The sequence below is a fragment of the Aquarana catesbeiana genome, linkage group LG03 (assembly GCF_042186555.1).
Source record: "Aquarana catesbeiana isolate 2022-GZ linkage group LG03, ASM4218655v1, whole genome shotgun sequence".
NCBI lineage: Eukaryota > Metazoa > Chordata > Amphibia > Anura > Ranidae > Aquarana > Aquarana catesbeiana.
In genome coordinates, this window is record NC_133326.1 from 15000724 (window position 1) to 15018076 (window position 17353).

A 17353-nucleotide genomic window follows, 5' to 3' on the forward strand; every position below is an offset into this window, starting at 1 on the left:
TGCTAGTGGAATGAAAGTGACTGACCTTCCTGTCCTTAACGGCATTAATAGAACAAACCGCACAATTCTTGCATCTATAGTAACCCAATAGGTTTTGAAAAAACATAGGTTTACTAGTGGGAGGGTCACAAACACTAGGGGCCACAAATAATTTAATACAGGGAACCCCTCTGAAAACAACCTGGGGTTTATCAGGAAGTATGGGTCCTAGTATGCCATCCTTTTTAACGATGTGCCAATGCCTATATAATAATTTCTTAATTGAAAAATGTTGGTGGGAGTATCCTGTTATAAAAGGGCATGAAATATCATTACCACTTTCCCTCCCGTCCATCTTAGTTTTATCCGTAAGTAAAAGTTCCCTATCAAGCTGTTCTACCCCATCTAATTTTTCTTTAAGAAAAGGAGCCTTATACCCCTTCTCTATAAATCTGTCAGTGAGTACCTTAGACTGAGACTTAAAATCAGCAGTTGTGGAACAGTTCCGCGTTCTTATGTATTGACTCTTGGGAGTCGAGCCATGCCCTATGATGGCAACTGTCACGGGGTATGAACGAATTCCGGTCGGTGGCCTTAAAATAGGTGGAAGTAAATAGAGCATCACCCTCAACCCAAATCCTAAGGTCCAGAAAGTTGACAGTATGTTGACTGGCCTCATATTAAAAGTAGATTCCCCTGTCATTATTGTTCAAACCCTCCATGAATGAACAAAGAGATTCATGGGTACCATTCCATAGGAGGAGGACGTCATCTATATATCTGGCCCACAAGACCAATTCTGGTCTTGGCTGGGCATAGATGACATCCTCCTCCCACTTACCCATGAATAAATTGGCCAAACTTGGGGCGAACTTGGCCCCAATGGCCACACCCTTCGTTTGGAGGAAAAACTGGTTGTCATGCCAGAAAAAGTTATGCGTGGTGGCATATTCTAAAAGATCCATCATAAAACGTTTTTGTCTCCTTGGTAATGAAAGATCTTTATTCTAAAAATACCTGACGGAAGCAATTCCCCAATTATGGGGAATAATGGTAAACAGGGAGGTAACATCGGCAGTGACCAACCAGTGTCTCTCCCTATATCCACAGTCTCCTAATAGATTGATAGTATGTCTGCTATCCTTAATATAAGCTGGCAGTAGTTTGACCAAAGGTTGAAGGAAACTGTCAATGTACTTGCCTGCCCTAGATGTAATGGAATCTATTCCACTAATGATTGGGCAGCCTGGGAGATGGGCCAGATCCTTGTCGATCTTGGGCAGGTAGTATATGATAGCAATCCGTGAGGATACTGGTATCAAAAACAGTTTTTCTTCTTTATTGATAATACCTGACTCAAACCCATGGTCAGCAATTTTTTCCAATTCCTTTCTATATTTCACACGTGGGTCAGACTTGAGAGGGGTGTAGGTATCACGGTCCCCTACCAAGCTCTTGAAGATAGTCAACCTTGTCGAGGACTACAATCCCCCCCCCCCTTTATCAGCTGCCCTGATGACAAGATCCTTTTGTTTGCAGGGCTGATCTAGTCCTAATTGTAAATCCTTGGCCATTTTAATGTTCCTAATTTTCAGGCGATCAAGGTCCCTCAGGAGGACATCCCTAAAGACCTTGATCGAGGCAGGTAAGCCTCCTGATGGATTAAACAATGAGGCATTTGCCAGGCCAGAATGTCTAATGTTAGTAGAATTCTGGCCTTGAGAGCTGACAGGGTTGGACAACATATACCTTTTGATGTTTAATTTTCTTGTGTACTTATGGATATCCATATAAGTTTGGAATTTTTTGAGTGACTTGGGGGGTGCAAATTTGAGGCCTTTATCAAGAACAGAGGTCTGAGCCTGAGTCAAAGGGGTCTTACGCAAGTTGAAGATTCCCTGTCCCCTCATTCCCGTTTTCTTTTGGCTCTTTGTCCCCCCCCCCCCCCGACTCCTCTCTTTTTTCTATGGGTCCTTGGGGGTTTTGGTCTCCCCGGGAAAAACCCCAATGTTGTGATTGGGAGTATTCTTCCCACTGGGGATTAGGGGTACTCCGACCGCCTTGGTCCCCTCGTTGAGAGGGAGGTGGTTGATACCAAGGTGGCCTGTCGTTATACATCCCTCTCCTCGGGGTCCGGTATACGGAATGGTAATCATCCCTACCGTCATAACTGCCATAATTATCATAATGGTAATCCATACCTCTCAGAGGTTGGAACCGATTCTGAGTAGGAACAGAGTATTTCAAATGTTGGTTGTCTTCATAAGTTCTTCCAGGGGGATCATATTGACTAGAGCAATAATCATCTTGATGACCCTTTGTCGGTCCATTTTTGCGATAGCTATCACTATCTTGAGTGTAACCATACGACTTCCGATTCTTAGATTTCTTTTTGGGGAACTTTGAGGAACCCCCAGATGCATATGCCAAAGGGCGTGGTTTAGATTGAGGGGCCTTATTATGCCTTTCTGGCGACCGATAAGAGACTCGTCTAGAGGTGGTAGGATCTTGGCTCTGAGTGGGGGGGGGTCTGTATGGGTGTCTTCCATATCCCTCAGGTTGTGAGTCCTTTTCTCGGCTCGAGGGATGAGGGACATCCAAATGTGCAGTGGTCTCAGCCTCTTCAGCTGCAATTTTACTTTGCCATTCAAACGCAAACCCATTCTTATAATCCCCCACATCCCGATTAAATTTTTTCTTTTTCTTATTTTTTTGTTTGATTTCTTCTTTTTCCAGTAGTTTTTTAAGATTAATAGATCGTTCCTTATATTCCTCACTGTTAATATGCAAAGAAAGTTTCTCCTTAAAGGGGTTGTAAAGGTAAATTTTTTTTTTTTTTAAATAACAAACATGTTATACTTACCTTCACTGTGCAGCTCGTTCTGCACAGAGTGGCCCCGAACCTGGTCTTCTAAGGTCCCTTGGCGGCTGTTTCAGCTCCTCCCCGCAAGCATTAACCACCTTAATGCGAGCTCCCTCGCATGGTGGTTAGTGCTTGCGGGCGCGCTCCCGTGATACAGCCGGCGGCTATAGCCGCTCACTGTATCACTCGGCCCCGCCCCCCAGCGCGCCGCGTCATTGGATGTGATTGACAGCAGCGCGAGCCAATGGCTGCGCTGCTTCCAATCCATCCACTGTAGCCAATCAGCGGCCAGGGTGAGCGGAGGAATAGATGTCGGGAACGAGAAGCTGACTTTCGAGGCGTCAGGTAAGTAAAACGGGGGGGCTGGGGGCGGCGGTATTGTCAGAAGTTTTTTCACCTTAATGCATAGAATGCATTAAGGTGAAAAAATTTTTACCTTTACAACCCCTTTAATGAGCTTAATCTCCACATCTAATCTAATTACTGTAATTTACCGCTTTTCTTTTGGATCAAGAACTCCAAGAATTTGACTCCAGCTTCATTGAAGTACTTGAACCAGTCCTGGAGCTCCGATTCACCTTTTTGGGGACTGACCTCCCACCTAAGGCTTCTCTGAACCATCGAGTCAGCCACGTATTGTTCAAGGAAGGCTATATCCCATTGAGTGTGTATCTCGGAGATCATGAGATTTTTGAGTCTCATAAAAAGACCTCCCAAATCACCCTCTGACTCATTGCTGGTTTCAAATACACCATCTTTTTTGATAACTCGTGATGAGCGATATTCAAATACATCCATAATTGAGCAAAAAGGGGCCTAAAATCCACAGAATGGAATAAATGGTAAACACAAACCAAAAATACGAAGTGACAGGGGGTGACCTAGGTCACCAAAAATTGCTCAAGCAGCAGGTAAGTCATATTGGCAACTACATAAATAATAAAGGAATAACCGCACTAAAGAGCAAAATAACAAAGAGAGCTGCAGCTGCAACAAAAACCACAAATATCAATGTAGTGATAACTAAGGAGTATAAAATAAGTGTGCTTGCAATAAAGTGACATAAATCAATAATCTAACAATAAAGTGACATAAATCAGTGATCATGAATCATGCGTGACAAGAAAAAATGATCAAAGAATGTGATAAAGTTCATAAACTCCTTTGTTGGGGCACTACCTGCATAGAGTAAGCTTGTTCTCCTTGTGCTTGTGTGGGTTTCCTCCAGGTGTTATGGCATTTACAGGGTTAAAACAGGTGTATCACATATTGCCTCTTCATTGCCTGTCAAAAGCCTCTGAAAAGCAATCCAGCGTGAATCACTTTTCAGAGGGGTGCACATCTAAACCCAGCATCACTTAGAAGGTAAAAGTGTAATGTGATAGTTGGGCAAGTGTCCTGTCCTGATGAAGTTCTCTCTTTTTTTTTTCTTTCACAGAATAAGTTACAAGACCGCATACCGACGAGGCCTGAGAACCATGTACCGGCGGAGGTCACAGTGTTGCCCCGGATACTATGAAAGCGGAGACTTCTGTGTTCGTATGTATCACCCTTCCTCTGTCCATACAGATCTATGGATGTAGAATATTGGAATGTCTTTTTTTGCTACTATATAATATTATACTCACACGCAATGATCAGCCATAATATTATGACCACCCATCGAGGCATGGACTCCACTAGACCTCTGAAGATATGCTGTGGTATCTGGCACCAAGCCGTCAGTGGCAGATTCTTTAAGTCCTGTAAGTTGTGAGGTGGGGCCTTCATGGATGAGACTTGTTTTTCCAGCACATTGTCAGATGTTCAATTGGATTGAGATCTGGAGAATATGGAGTCCAAGCCAACACCTGAAACTCGTTGTTGCGTTTCTCAAACCATTCTTGAATTCATCAGACCAGGCCACCTTCTTCCATTGCACTGTGGTCCAGCTCTGATGCTCCCGTGCCCATTGTAGGTGCTTTTGGATGTCGACCTGCGTCAGCATGGGCACCCTGACCAGTCTGCGGCAACACAGCCCCATACACAACAAGCTACGGTGCTCTGTTTGTTCTGACACTTTTCTATCAGGCACAGCATTCACTTTTTCAGCAATTTGAGCTCCAATAGCTCTTCTATTGGATCAGGCTATACAGGCCAGCCTTCCCTCCCCACCTCCATCAATGAGCCTTCCCTCCCCACCTCCATCAATGAGCCTTCCCTCCCCACCTCCATCAATGAGCCTTCTCTCCCCACCTCCATCAATGATCCTTCCCTCCCCACCCCATCACTGAGCCTTCCCTCCCAACCTCCATCAATGAGCCTTCTCTCCCCACCTCCATCAATGAGCCTTCCCTCCCCACCTCCATCAATAGGCCTTTCCTCTCGACCTCCATCAATGATCCTTCCCTCCCCACCTCCATCAATTAGCCTTCGCTCTCCACCTCCATCAATGAGCCTCCCCCCCCACCTCCACCAATGAGCCTTCCCTCCCCACCTCCATCAATGAGCCTTTCCTCCCCACCTTCACCAATGATCCTTCCCTCCTCATCTCCATCAATGAGCCTTCCCTCCCCACCTTCATCAATGAGCCTTTCCTCCCCACCTCCACCAATGATCCTTCACTCTCCACCTCCATCATTGAGCCTTCCCTCCCCACCTCCATCAATAAGCCTTCGCTCCCCACATCCATTAATGAACCTTCGCTCCCCACCTCCATCAACAAGCTTTCGCTCTCCATCTCTATCAATGGACCTTCGCTCCCCACCTCCATCAATGAGCCTTCGCTCCCCACCTCCACCAATGAGCCTTACCTCCCCACCTCCATCAATGAGCTGAGCCTTTCCTCCCCACCTCCATCAATGAGCCTTCCCTCCCCACCTCCATCAATGAGCCTTCCCTCCCCACCTCCATCAATGAGCCTTCCCTCCCCACCTCCATCAATGAGCCTTCCCTCCCCACCTCCATCAATAAGCCTTCGCTCCCCATCTCCATTAATGAACCTTCGCTCCCCACCTCCATCAACGAGCCTTCGCTCTCCACCTCCATCAATGGACCTTCGCTCCCTACCTCCATCAATGAGCCTTCGCTCCCCACCTCCACCAGTGTGTCTTTCCTCCCCACCTCCATCAATGAGCCTTCCCTCCCCACCTCCATCAATGATCCTTCCCTCCCCACCTCCATCAATGATCCTTCCCTCCCCACCTCCATCAATGAGCCTTCCCTCCCCACCTCCATCAATGAGCTTTCCCTCCCCACCTCCACCAATAAGCCTTCACTCCCCACCTCCAATAATGAACCTTCGCTCCCCATCTCCATCAATGAGCCTTCGCTCTCCACCTCCATCAATGAGCCTTCGCTCTCCACCTCCATCAATGAGCCTTCGCTCCCCACCTCCACCAGTGTGTCTTTCCTCCCCACCTCCATCAATGAGCCTTCCCTCCCCACCTCCATCAATGATCCTTCCCTCCCCACCTCCATCAATGATCCTTCCCTCCCCACCTCCATCAATGAGCCTTCCCTCCCCACCTCCATCAATGAGCTTTCCCTCCCCACCTCCACCAATAAGCCTTCACTCCCCACCTCCAATAACGAACCTTCGCTCCCCATCTCCATCAATGAGCCTTCACTCTCCACCTCCATCAATGAGCCTTCGCTCTCCACCGCCATCAATGGACCTTCGCTCCCCACCTCCATCAATGAGCCTTCGCTCCCCACCTCCATCAATGAGCCTTCCCTCCCCACCTCTATCAATGATCCTTCCCTCCCCACCTCCATCATTGAGCCTGCGATCCCCACCTCCATCAGTGAGTCTTCCCTCCCCACCTCCATCAAGGAGCCTTGGTCGGCCATGACTCTGTTGCGGGTTCTCCGGTTTTCCTTCCCTGAACCATTTTTGGTCGGTCCTGACCACAATAGACCAGGTACATCCCACAGGAGCTGCAGTTCTGGAGTTGCTCTGACACAGTCATCTAGCCATTACTATCTGGCCCTTGTCAAAGTCACTCAGATCCTTGCACTTGGCCATTTTTTATGCTTTCAACACTTCAACTTCAGGGATAACATGTTCATTTGCTGCCTAATATCTCAAACCCACATTCAGGTGCCGCTGAAACGATATAATCAATGTTACTCACTTTACCTGTCTGTGGTCATATTTTTATGGATGATCGGTGTATAATTCATAGTACTATGTGATGCGGGATCGCTACTCCACCACCATCCAGAGTGAAGATCTAACGTGTGTGTGCTGTATAGTATGTCATGCTTGGCCATGTCTTGTCAGCCATTGTGAATTGCCACCTGTGATACGGTGGACTGCCCAGGATTGTGGTGATTGGCTTGTAGTATGGAGAAGGATCATAAAGTATCTGTACATTTTGTGTTGAAGTAACATGCATATATGTGGCAGCCTTGAGTCATATGGATTACACTGAGTAATATTTCAGACCTGGATTTGATTGGTTGCATAGTGCTGTGTTGCATTGTTTGTTGTGCATAGTAGTGCAGCTCTAGATTATGCTAACCGTAGCATGTGGTCTATCATAGGTTGGACTTGATGGACGTGTGTCTTTTTTTGACCTCACCTACTATAACATATGAACTATGTGTCCCAACCATATACCATATCTCACCGCCCAACCTTCTGAGATGAGAAAGAAGAACACCTTATAAATTATATAGGCATCATACAGTACACACCCCTCCTACGTCCCTAGTTAAGGAAAACCCAAAGTAGTAATACACAAAATATGATTCTTGTGTAGCACACCCCCGTAGGGACTACTGATAAACTTGGATCCCCCCACTCCTGCACAGCCAGGCACACCGACTTTTCACAAGCACCCAGGGTCAGAGAACAGTCCGTAATTTTGTTTTTGTTATTTATCAGGAGATTAATAACTTGGATGGGGACGGGAGGTTATAGGATCCCACTTGACTTCAACAAAAACTTCTCTCACTTTCCTCCTGAAATCGATTGCTCCAGCTGAATCACTTTGATGTACCTGACAGGCTCCCAGTCAGATTAGAGATGGCCCTTTACAGGTGGGAACTCGTAACCCCTTGTTGTGTATCACATTTGTAGTGAAACAGCTTCCTCTGTAGCCACTGGTCCCAGCACTACCTCTTCAGGCACTGCCAATCCACCTGGCTGCAGCTGCCCCTTTCACTAGCCCTCCCGGATAACTCTGCACACCAGTCCTCCCAACTGACTCTCACCAGCCCACCCGGCTGACTCTCAGGAAATCTCTCAGGGAAGGATGAAGACTTAAGAACACTGCTGTCTTCAGGGAGAACTGGCTACATGGGGCAGCCTCTCTCCTTGTTAGTCCCCAACAGTTTTGACTGCCCACTCTGTCCTCTCTTGCTCCCATGCCTCAAGGAAACATTCCTCTTGTTTGTTGTAGCAGGATCTTTCCAGCACCCGAGCAGGACATCCACCCCCCAGGCCAGGGGGCACCCCTGAGGGTCACCAACAACCTCCTCAACAATGCATCTCCATTCTCCACCCCATTGCCCTGCCGGCATGGCTCATTTCTATTTATGGAGTGGTCTTAGCCCCCTGATAGCCTACCTCTGTGGATTAGCTGAGGCTCCATAAATATTCAAGGCAGCTCCTCCTAACCTCCTCCCACTAATTCTAGAAGATTCTCCAATCTTCTAGACCAGGGGGAGGCACCAGAGAGCTGCCAGGATGTGTCACCCAGCCCTGAACTTCACTGAACCCTGACCCAAATTCCATCGCTCAGGCTTGGCCCTGAGCTAAACTACTCCACATCTAGCACACACTAGAGGGTGCTACACTTAAAAACAGTATTAAACCTAAAACCATAATAGGCAGGCTCTCAAAGTGCACGAACATCCATTTCCCAAATCCTTCCTGCGATTAATGACCCCCTGAAGCAACCTGTTTTCTGTCATATCCGGGGTCACTGTCGCTGTCATTTCTCAGCTAGTGAATCCAAGAATGCAGCTATTCAAGCACAATCTGTGCTTGTTGGAGGGCAGGGGAGACATTGGGGGGTCTAATTAACCTGTCACCTGCCCAGTTCTATCACATAGGGAGCTTGTTAGCAACTTTGTGATAGGAATAAAATAAAATAAAATAAGTGTTTAAAAATATCTCAGATTTTCTGTTCCACTGCCCTATACTCCACAGATATGTTTACTGGGTATTCTAGATGAGGAACAGTGGCCAAAATTCACTGGAATCTTGTTGAGAGAAACACTCTTCTTAGCTCGCAAAGGCCATAGCGATTAAGTGGAATCAATCTGCTCCTCCATCTACCCGACAGCGGATCCAGATGGTGAACCAGATACTCCCATTTGAAAAAATCATCTTTGAACATAAGGGTTGCCCCAATTAATACAATAAGGTGTGGGACTCTTGGCGTTCATCCACTCTTACTATCACAACTACCTGAAGAGCTTAGGACCTATCTTTGGTTTATAGGTTTGGATGAAATCATGCATGCATACTTGGTAGAGGGCTGACTGATACCCGACCCATCATTGCTCGGCTACTGAGTGACTGGACACCCTCTGTGTGTATATATATATATATATATATATATATATATATATATATATATATATATATATATAATGTACCACTGGTTTCTGTATATACAACTGTGAATATGATACATAATTGTGTACTGAATTGTATATTCTTTGTGCTCACGTTGAGCACATTGGTCATTGTACCAACATGTCTTTCTTTTTGTACATCTTGTCAATAAAAAGAGTAAAAAACAAAAAAAAAAACAAAAAAATATCTAAAATAAATAAACATGATAAACTCCAATCTGATAACCTGTAAAGGCTTTTTAAACCATCGTCTATGTAGAATTTTGGGTACCGTCGTTTTTTTCGCGGCCATCTGTAATTTAGGCTTGATGTGTTTGGTATCTATTTACTTGACGCAACACCATCTTTCATATTTTACCCAAAAATTTTGTGTAATTAATTTCTATGTTTTTTTTTTTTGTGTTTTTTTTCCTGAAAATATTGTGTTTAATAAAAAGCTGTGCAAAAATATTGTGCAACTTAAAAAGAGGAGGAGGGATATAGTAATTTATAGCAAAAAAATGCAGTTTTTATAATGTGCAAATTTTTTTATTTTTTTTGTCATTTTAATTTTTAAAAATAAGGGGAAAGAGGGACAGAGGGATTTAATTCTGAGGACCATTTGGGAGCTATAGTGTCATAGTGTAATGCACCAATGGATCATACTGATACATATTTACTAGAACAGCCTTGGATCATACTAAATTGTGGTACAAAGCAGTTCAGCCATTGATCATACTGATTTCAGTGTACAGCAGTCCGTCTTTAGAATTCATTAATAAAAGCATATAGAAATGGCGCTGTAAATTATACTGATTGAAGTGTTATGGTGGCACAGCTCTGCATTATGCTTATTGTCCTATTCGGGAGTGCAGTCATTTATTACACTGATTGTAGTGTACAGCACTGCGCATATTGATTATACTGATCAGCATTCACTAGCAGGGGTCGTCATTAGAAATCATGGGGGGGGGGGGGGGCGCCATAAAGCCTACCTGACAATAAAGTTCAAGGCTACCCCAGCAGACTCCATATTGAAGAGGAGGCCGAAACTTTTTTTTATTTTTATTTTTTTTAAGGCTTTTTTTCTGTTTTCACCTGGTGATCTGGCCAGTAACACACCTCCTGTATTAGAGCGCCCCCCCCCCCTACTCTGGATGAAGGAGCACAGGGGGCACAGCAGAGAGCAGCATTGTCAATCTGAGGGGGGGGGAGTGTTAGATGGACTAGCAGATTTAACAAATCAAAACCAAACTTCAGCTCTAGACTTTATAGGCATATGGAAGAAAGTTATATAGACATCCAAAAAAATACATACTGTACATAGATTTAGGAGATTACCGGAGTATACACCCCAGTACCCTACAATGGCGGACTATATCGGCCACAGAAAAGGAGACGCATTAGATAAAATAATTGACATTTTTATTGTAGAACTAGTTAAAATATTCCAAGAAAGGTTAAAGTACCCCAACAAGGGGCAATAGGTTGTCATACAGAAAATATACAATAATAATAATCAATTAAATAATAATAATAATAATTATTATTATTATAACAATAATAATGAATAATATCAATACAATCGGATACAGATAATACAATCTATACAATGGTATCAAATGATGTCTGTGCAGTCTGTCTGTACAGTCAATGTTTCGCCACAAACTTGGCTTCTTCAGGACCCAGACATGTGACAGATTTAAAGGTTACCTCTGAATCAAATGTAACCCCCTTGTTGGGGTACTTTAATCTTTCTTGGAATATTTTAACTAGTTCTAAAATAAAAATTTGAATTATTTTATCTAACATGTCTCCTTTCTGTGGCCGATATATTCCGTTATTCTCGTCATTGTAGCGTAGTAGGATGTATACTCCGGTAATCTCCTAAATCTATGTATAGACTTTATAGGCCGTTAATGCAAACTGTTTTTTTTTTCTTTTCTTTCGGGATAAAGATTTTACATAAATAAATAAAACTGATAATTGTAAGCACCCGTGTCGGTGTTGAATGGTTTTGGTTTCATCCTTGTAACTGATACATTCTGCTGGAGAGCTTGTTCTTTTGCAAAGCAACAGACTTACTGGCTGGCTGATCAGATGAAAATAGAAGAAAGAAAGCCTAAAAAAGAAAACTACATACTAATTTGATACAATGGAATCAAATGATGTTGTATGTGCAGTCTGTCTGTACAGTCAACGTTTCGCCACAAACTTGGCTTCTTCAGGACGCAGACATGTGACAGATTTAAAGGTTACCTTTCAATCAAATGTAATGCCCTTGTTGGGGTACTTTAATCTTTCTTGGAATATTTTAACTAGTTCTACAATAAAAATTTGATTTATTTTATCTAATAAGTCTCCTTTCTGTGGCCGATATATTCTGTCATTGTAGGGTACTGGGGATGTATACTCCGGTAATCTCCTAAATCTATGTATAGACTTTATAGGGAGTTAAAGCAAACAGTTTTTCTTTTCCTTTCGGGATAAAGATTTTACATAAATAAATAAAACTGATAATTGTAAGCACCCGTGTCGGTGTTGAATGGTTTTGTTATATCCTTGTAACTGATACATTCTGCTTGGAGAGCTTGTTCTTTTGCAAAACAACAGACTTACTGGCTGGCTGATCAGATAAAAATAGAAGAAAGAAAGCCTAAAAAAGAAAACTACATACTAGTTTGATACAATAGTATCAAATGATGTTGTCTGTGCAGTCTGTCTGTACAGTCAACGTTTCGCCACAAACGGCTTCTTCAGGACCCAGACATCTGACAGATTTAAAGGTTAGAGAAAAACTCACCCAAGCTCAACCGCTATATAGTATAGTTGGTGTGTAGAGTAGTCGGTTCTCTGGCTTATTAAGCTCACAAAAGATCCATAGAAAGTACAGGCCGGCAACTCGACAGGTTCTCCATAGAAAATATTTGAGCATTACAGCAATAACATCATCCAAAAATGCTGGCGCGTTTTGGCCTCAGGCCTTCATCAAACGCAGACAATACAATTCATACAATGGTATCAAATGATGTTGTCTGTGCAGTCTGTCTGTACAGTCAACGTAAAACTTGGCTTCTTCAGGACCCAGACATGTGACAGATTTATAAGTTACCTCTAAATCAAATGTAACCCCCTTGATGGGGTACTTTAATCTTTCTTGGAATATTTTAAATTATTCTACAATAAAAATTTGAATTATTTTATCTAATATGTCTCCTTTCTGTGGCCGATATATTCCGTTATTCTCAAATTTTTATTGTAAAATATTAAAGTACCCCAACAAGGGGGTTACATTTGATTTAAAGGTAACCTTTAAGTCCTGAAGAAGCCAAGTTTGTGGCGAAACGTTGGCTGGCTGATCAGATGAAAATAGAAGAAAGAAAGCCTAAAAAAGAAAACGAATGCAGCCAATCACATCTAAGAAATGGTAAGCAGCAATATAATGTTTGCTTGTGGGTTTAATACCGCTTTAATTTAGCAGTGGCATGGAGAAATATTTTGCCTGCACCTGAGTGTAAATATTGCCGTCTCTGGCTCCTGCTCCCCTGCTGAACTAAGGGGGCCCGGGGAACAATAATTGCTGGGAGCCACAAACATGCTCTGTCTCAACCAAAGGCAGGGGTCCCATCTCCAGACCCCCTTCGGAACTAATAGAGCACGCAAACATTTTCTTTAATTAATGGGAGCTGTGGAACTTATTTTCTTGTGACCAAAGGTATTAAAGAGTCCCCTTTCTGACCCCAGACACCCCACTGAATAGATGGGGCCCTGGAAAGTTTTCTTTAATTGCTGGGAAACGCAGGATTACTTTGGTCAAAGGATCTTAAAGAGTCCCCTCTCTACCTCCAGCTTCCCGTGATGAACTGATGGGGTCTGAACCTGATACAGGGGGGGGCTGGCTCTTCTTGCTTGTGTGCAGGCTTGGATTATTTTTTTTAAATTATTATTCTGTTTGTCTAAGGTGTATTTGAGTATTATTCTGTTTGTGTCTATGGATGCACATAGCCTAGCTTGGGAGCGAGCCTGCAGATGGCTACCATAACCAGCAGCTTGATTTGTACGCACACACAAAAGGAGGAGGAGCCAAGAGCGCCCACGGGGAACCCCATAGAAGAAGGTTTGGGGGGTGTTCTTTGCAATACCATTGCACAGAGCAAGTAAGTAAATCATGTTTATTATTTTAGCAAAAAAAAAAAAAAAGCTTAAGCTTTACAAACACATTTTGGAAACAAAGTTTGATATGATTTTTCGTAAGTCTTTCAGATAGATTTATACGCGTCGAGGAGACGTTGACAGTAAACTGTACACCGCAGGGATGCATGAGATTTATTGACACACACCAGGAGGTATCTGACTTTCAGGGAAGGTAGAACATTTTATAAAGTTGGAGAACACGACTCTACATTACATATTATAGTTACTTTTCTGTAGATGATGTACAGGAAACCGTAAACATCTGTAGACCCTCCGCTAAGAAGCAAAATTTGAACAATTCTCAACGGAGTCCCGATACTTCAAAGGCTTTTTCTTTGACTTGAACTTCCAATACCAACTTTTCAAGAAAAGTGAAGCAAAGGTGCCCATAAATTAGCAGAGTATTGGAGTTTGTGTTGTTGTAAGACGTTCAGATACACGAACAGCGGGTGGCTTAGACAATACACTGAAAATTGGCTTTGATGGACTCCAGTTGATGCCTTTGTTAGCAGGAGGGGGGGGGCAGTTCCACACCAGGCCTCCCTCACCCCATACCAGCAGCATGGACCACTATGGTTACAGTTCCCCCACTATCTGCAAAGCTCTTTCTATTGTTCAAAAAACATCCTAAAGTTTAGAGAAGGCTCCGAGTATCCAGAACTTTCAGATCTGGCTATAATGTATATAAGTCAAACCAAACCTGTTTTTAACTTTTGCTTGCTAAATCTTTGCAGTGAAGGGACTTTCATAGGTAGCACCCGGGATACAATGCATAACAATCACGTAATGTAAATTAGACCTTTAGTTCCTCTAGTTCCGAATCAGTTTCGGACAAGTTTTTCTGTATTTGGAGATTCGGATGTATCCGAATCTCCAAATTACAATAGTGGCGAACTTTAAAGAATCCGAAACAATGAAGCTAAATTTCTTCTGAAACTTAATAATGAATTGAAAAAAACTTGGAAATTGGGATGGTAGCACCTAGGACTCGCATGAGTGTCCTCTAACTACAAACTCCCTCTACCCCAAATAATGTTTTTTAACATTTGGATCATTTACACTGTAAAAATTTTCCAACATGGATGACAAAATCTGTCCTTACTGGTCGACTCTCAAACTTTCTACCAAAACCCCCCATGCCTCCAACAGTAAAGTAAGAAAGTATGAGAATACAAAATATGTGATAAAATCTGGAAGGCATTGGTTGGGGCTGGGATGGGGGGGATGGAGGTGGTGGAGTTAATTAGGAGACTCTGCAGCAGATATGGTGGCCCTGTAGAGGTTGAGGTTTCTGGAGAAAGCTGGGGGGGACACTGTTGGAGGTTGGGGGTGGAGTGCGTTAGGAGACTCTGCAGCAGATATCATGGCCCTGTAGGGGTTGAGGTTTCTGGAGAATGCTGGGGCGCACTGTGGGACACTATTGGAGGTTGGGGGTGGAGTGGTTTAGGAGACTATGCTGCAGATATGGTGGTCATGTAGGGGATGGGGTTTCTGGAGAGCTCTGGGGGTCACTGTGGGACACTGTTGGAGGTTGGGGAGGGGAGTAGGTTAGGAGACTGAGCAGTGAATATGGTGGCTATGTAGGGAATGAGGTTTCTAGAGAAAGCTGGTGGGCACTGTAGGACACTGTTGGTGGTTGGGGGTGGAGTGGGTTAGGAGACTCTGCAGTAGATATGGTGGCCTTATAAGGGTTGACATTTCTGGAGAGAGCTGGACAGGCACTGTGGAACACTGTTGGAGGTTGGGGGCCCTATTGAGGGCTAGAGGTTCTGGAACAAGCTGGGGGCACTGTGGGTGGCTGATGGGCACTGTGGGAACCTGAGGGCTCTTTGGGGGGGGGGGGGCTATGGCACTTTTAACCACTATGGGAGGTTGGGGGGGTACTATGGGAGGTGGGAGGTACTGTGAGATCTGCAGCTGGCTGGAGGCCCAGAGAAAGGGAGCCCGAGGAGTGGGCCACAGCCCAGTAGTTAAGATCCACTGATTTGGAAGATCAGCTTTTTTCTTTGTACTTTTCATGCCTGTGTCCAGAAGTAGTTTCTTTGTGAATCCCTTCATATCCGTATCTGAAAGGTATAATTGTGCAGCCTTGTGCTCTGCTGGCCTTATTGCAGATGCTCAGACTCCCATTGTACGAACTAATAAGCATTAATGTTTAAACAGCTCAATACATATTCATAGGTGCATTAATGTATTTTTAGCCTGGTGCTGTATTGAAACTGTTATATCATAATGAGGCCGGTATCACTAAATGAGATAACGAGAGGGTGTGATTGTCTGTTTTTAAATCTCTGCTGTGTGTTTTATCAAGGCAGGATCACTAGGAATGAGTCTGAAGAACAGCTTTAATCATTTTAATTCTGGAATAGTTTAAAGGGAAAAAAAATATCTATATGTAATAAGATCCGGCCTATTAATCCAGATCTTCAATAAATTTGGCTTTACACAAATACAAATCTGTCTGAAGTATCCAAGTGCCGAAAGTATATGTTAAATTTCAGATGCTGTAGTGTAGACAGAGGACAACGGAAGGAGATAGATGGTTGGTGGCAGAACTTCTGATGCAATTATAGGCTTCATGGGTGTGAGGGCCCCATTGGAGTTAGCAAGTCCATTAGATGGAGTCAGATGGCTGGTGGCAGAATTTCTAAGGCGGTCATAGGCTTCTGAGGTGAAAGGGGCCCATTGGGGGGGGGGTGCCCAATCCAACAAAAAGTATCAGATGGTTGGTGGCAGAACTTTTAAAACATTTAAAGGCTTTAGGAACGTTTATAGGCTTCAGGGGTGAGAAGTGCCCATTGGGAGTTACACAGTCCAACAAAAAGAGTCAGAACTTCTAAAACAGTTATAGGCTTCAGGGATAAGAGGGGGCCATTAGAGTTACCCAGCCCATTAGATGGATTCAGATGACTGGTGGCAGAACTTCTAAAACTATTATAGGCTTCAGTGGTAAGAGGGGGCCATTAGAGTTACCCAGCCCATTAGATGGATTCAGATGACTGGTGGCAGAACTTCTAAAACTATTATAGGCTTCAGGGGTAAGAGGGGGCCATTAGAGTTACCCAGCCCATTAGATGGATTCAGATGACTGGTGGCAGAACTTCTAAAACTGTCACAGGCTTCAGGGGTGAGAATAGCCAATTGGGAGGTACCAAGCCCAACAAAAGGTATCAGGAGTTTGAGGTGCCCATTGGGGGGTTACCCAGTCCAACAAAAGGAGTCAGATGGTCAACGACAGAACTTTTAAAACAGTTATAGGCTTCAGGGATAAGAGGAGGCCATTAGAGTTACCCAGCCGATTAGATGGATTCAGATGACTGGTGGAAGAACTTCTAAAACTATTATAGGCTTCAGAGGTAAGAGGGGGCCATTAGAGTTACCCAGCCCATTAGATGGATTCAGATGACTGGTGGCAGAACTTCTAAAACTATTACAGGCTTCAGGGGTAAGAGGGGGCCATTAGAGTTACCCAGCCCATTAGATGGATTCAGATGACTGGTGGCAGAACTTCTAAAACTGTCACAGGCTTCAGGGGTGAGAATAGCCAATTGGGAGGTACCAAGCCCAACAAAAGGTATCAGGAGTTTGAGGTGCCCATTGGGGGGGTTACCCAGTCCAACAAAAGGAGTCAGATGGGCAACGACAGAACTTTTAAAACAGTTATAGGCCTCAGGGGTGAAAGGTGCCCATTCAGGGGTACCCAGCCCAAAAAAAGGAATCAGATGGTGGATGGCAGAACTTCTAAAACAGTTAAAGGCTTCTGGAGTA

The 17353-nt window shown here is 43.9% G+C and overlaps 1 protein-coding gene across 5 annotated transcripts in view; it reads left to right on the forward strand.

The window, feature by feature from the left end:
- The window catches only part of MEGF11 (multiple EGF like domains 11), an 838162-nt gene that overhangs the window by 188432 nt on the left and 632377 nt on the right, over positions 1–17353 (forward strand). For all 5 annotated transcript variants that reach the window (XM_073618306.1, XM_073618307.1, XM_073618309.1 and 2 more), the window contains exon 4: positions 4281–4381. In XM_073618306.1, the coding sequence (XP_073474407.1) occupies positions 4281–4381 (101 nt within the window). The remainder of the gene's footprint in view (positions 1–4280; positions 4382–17353) is intronic.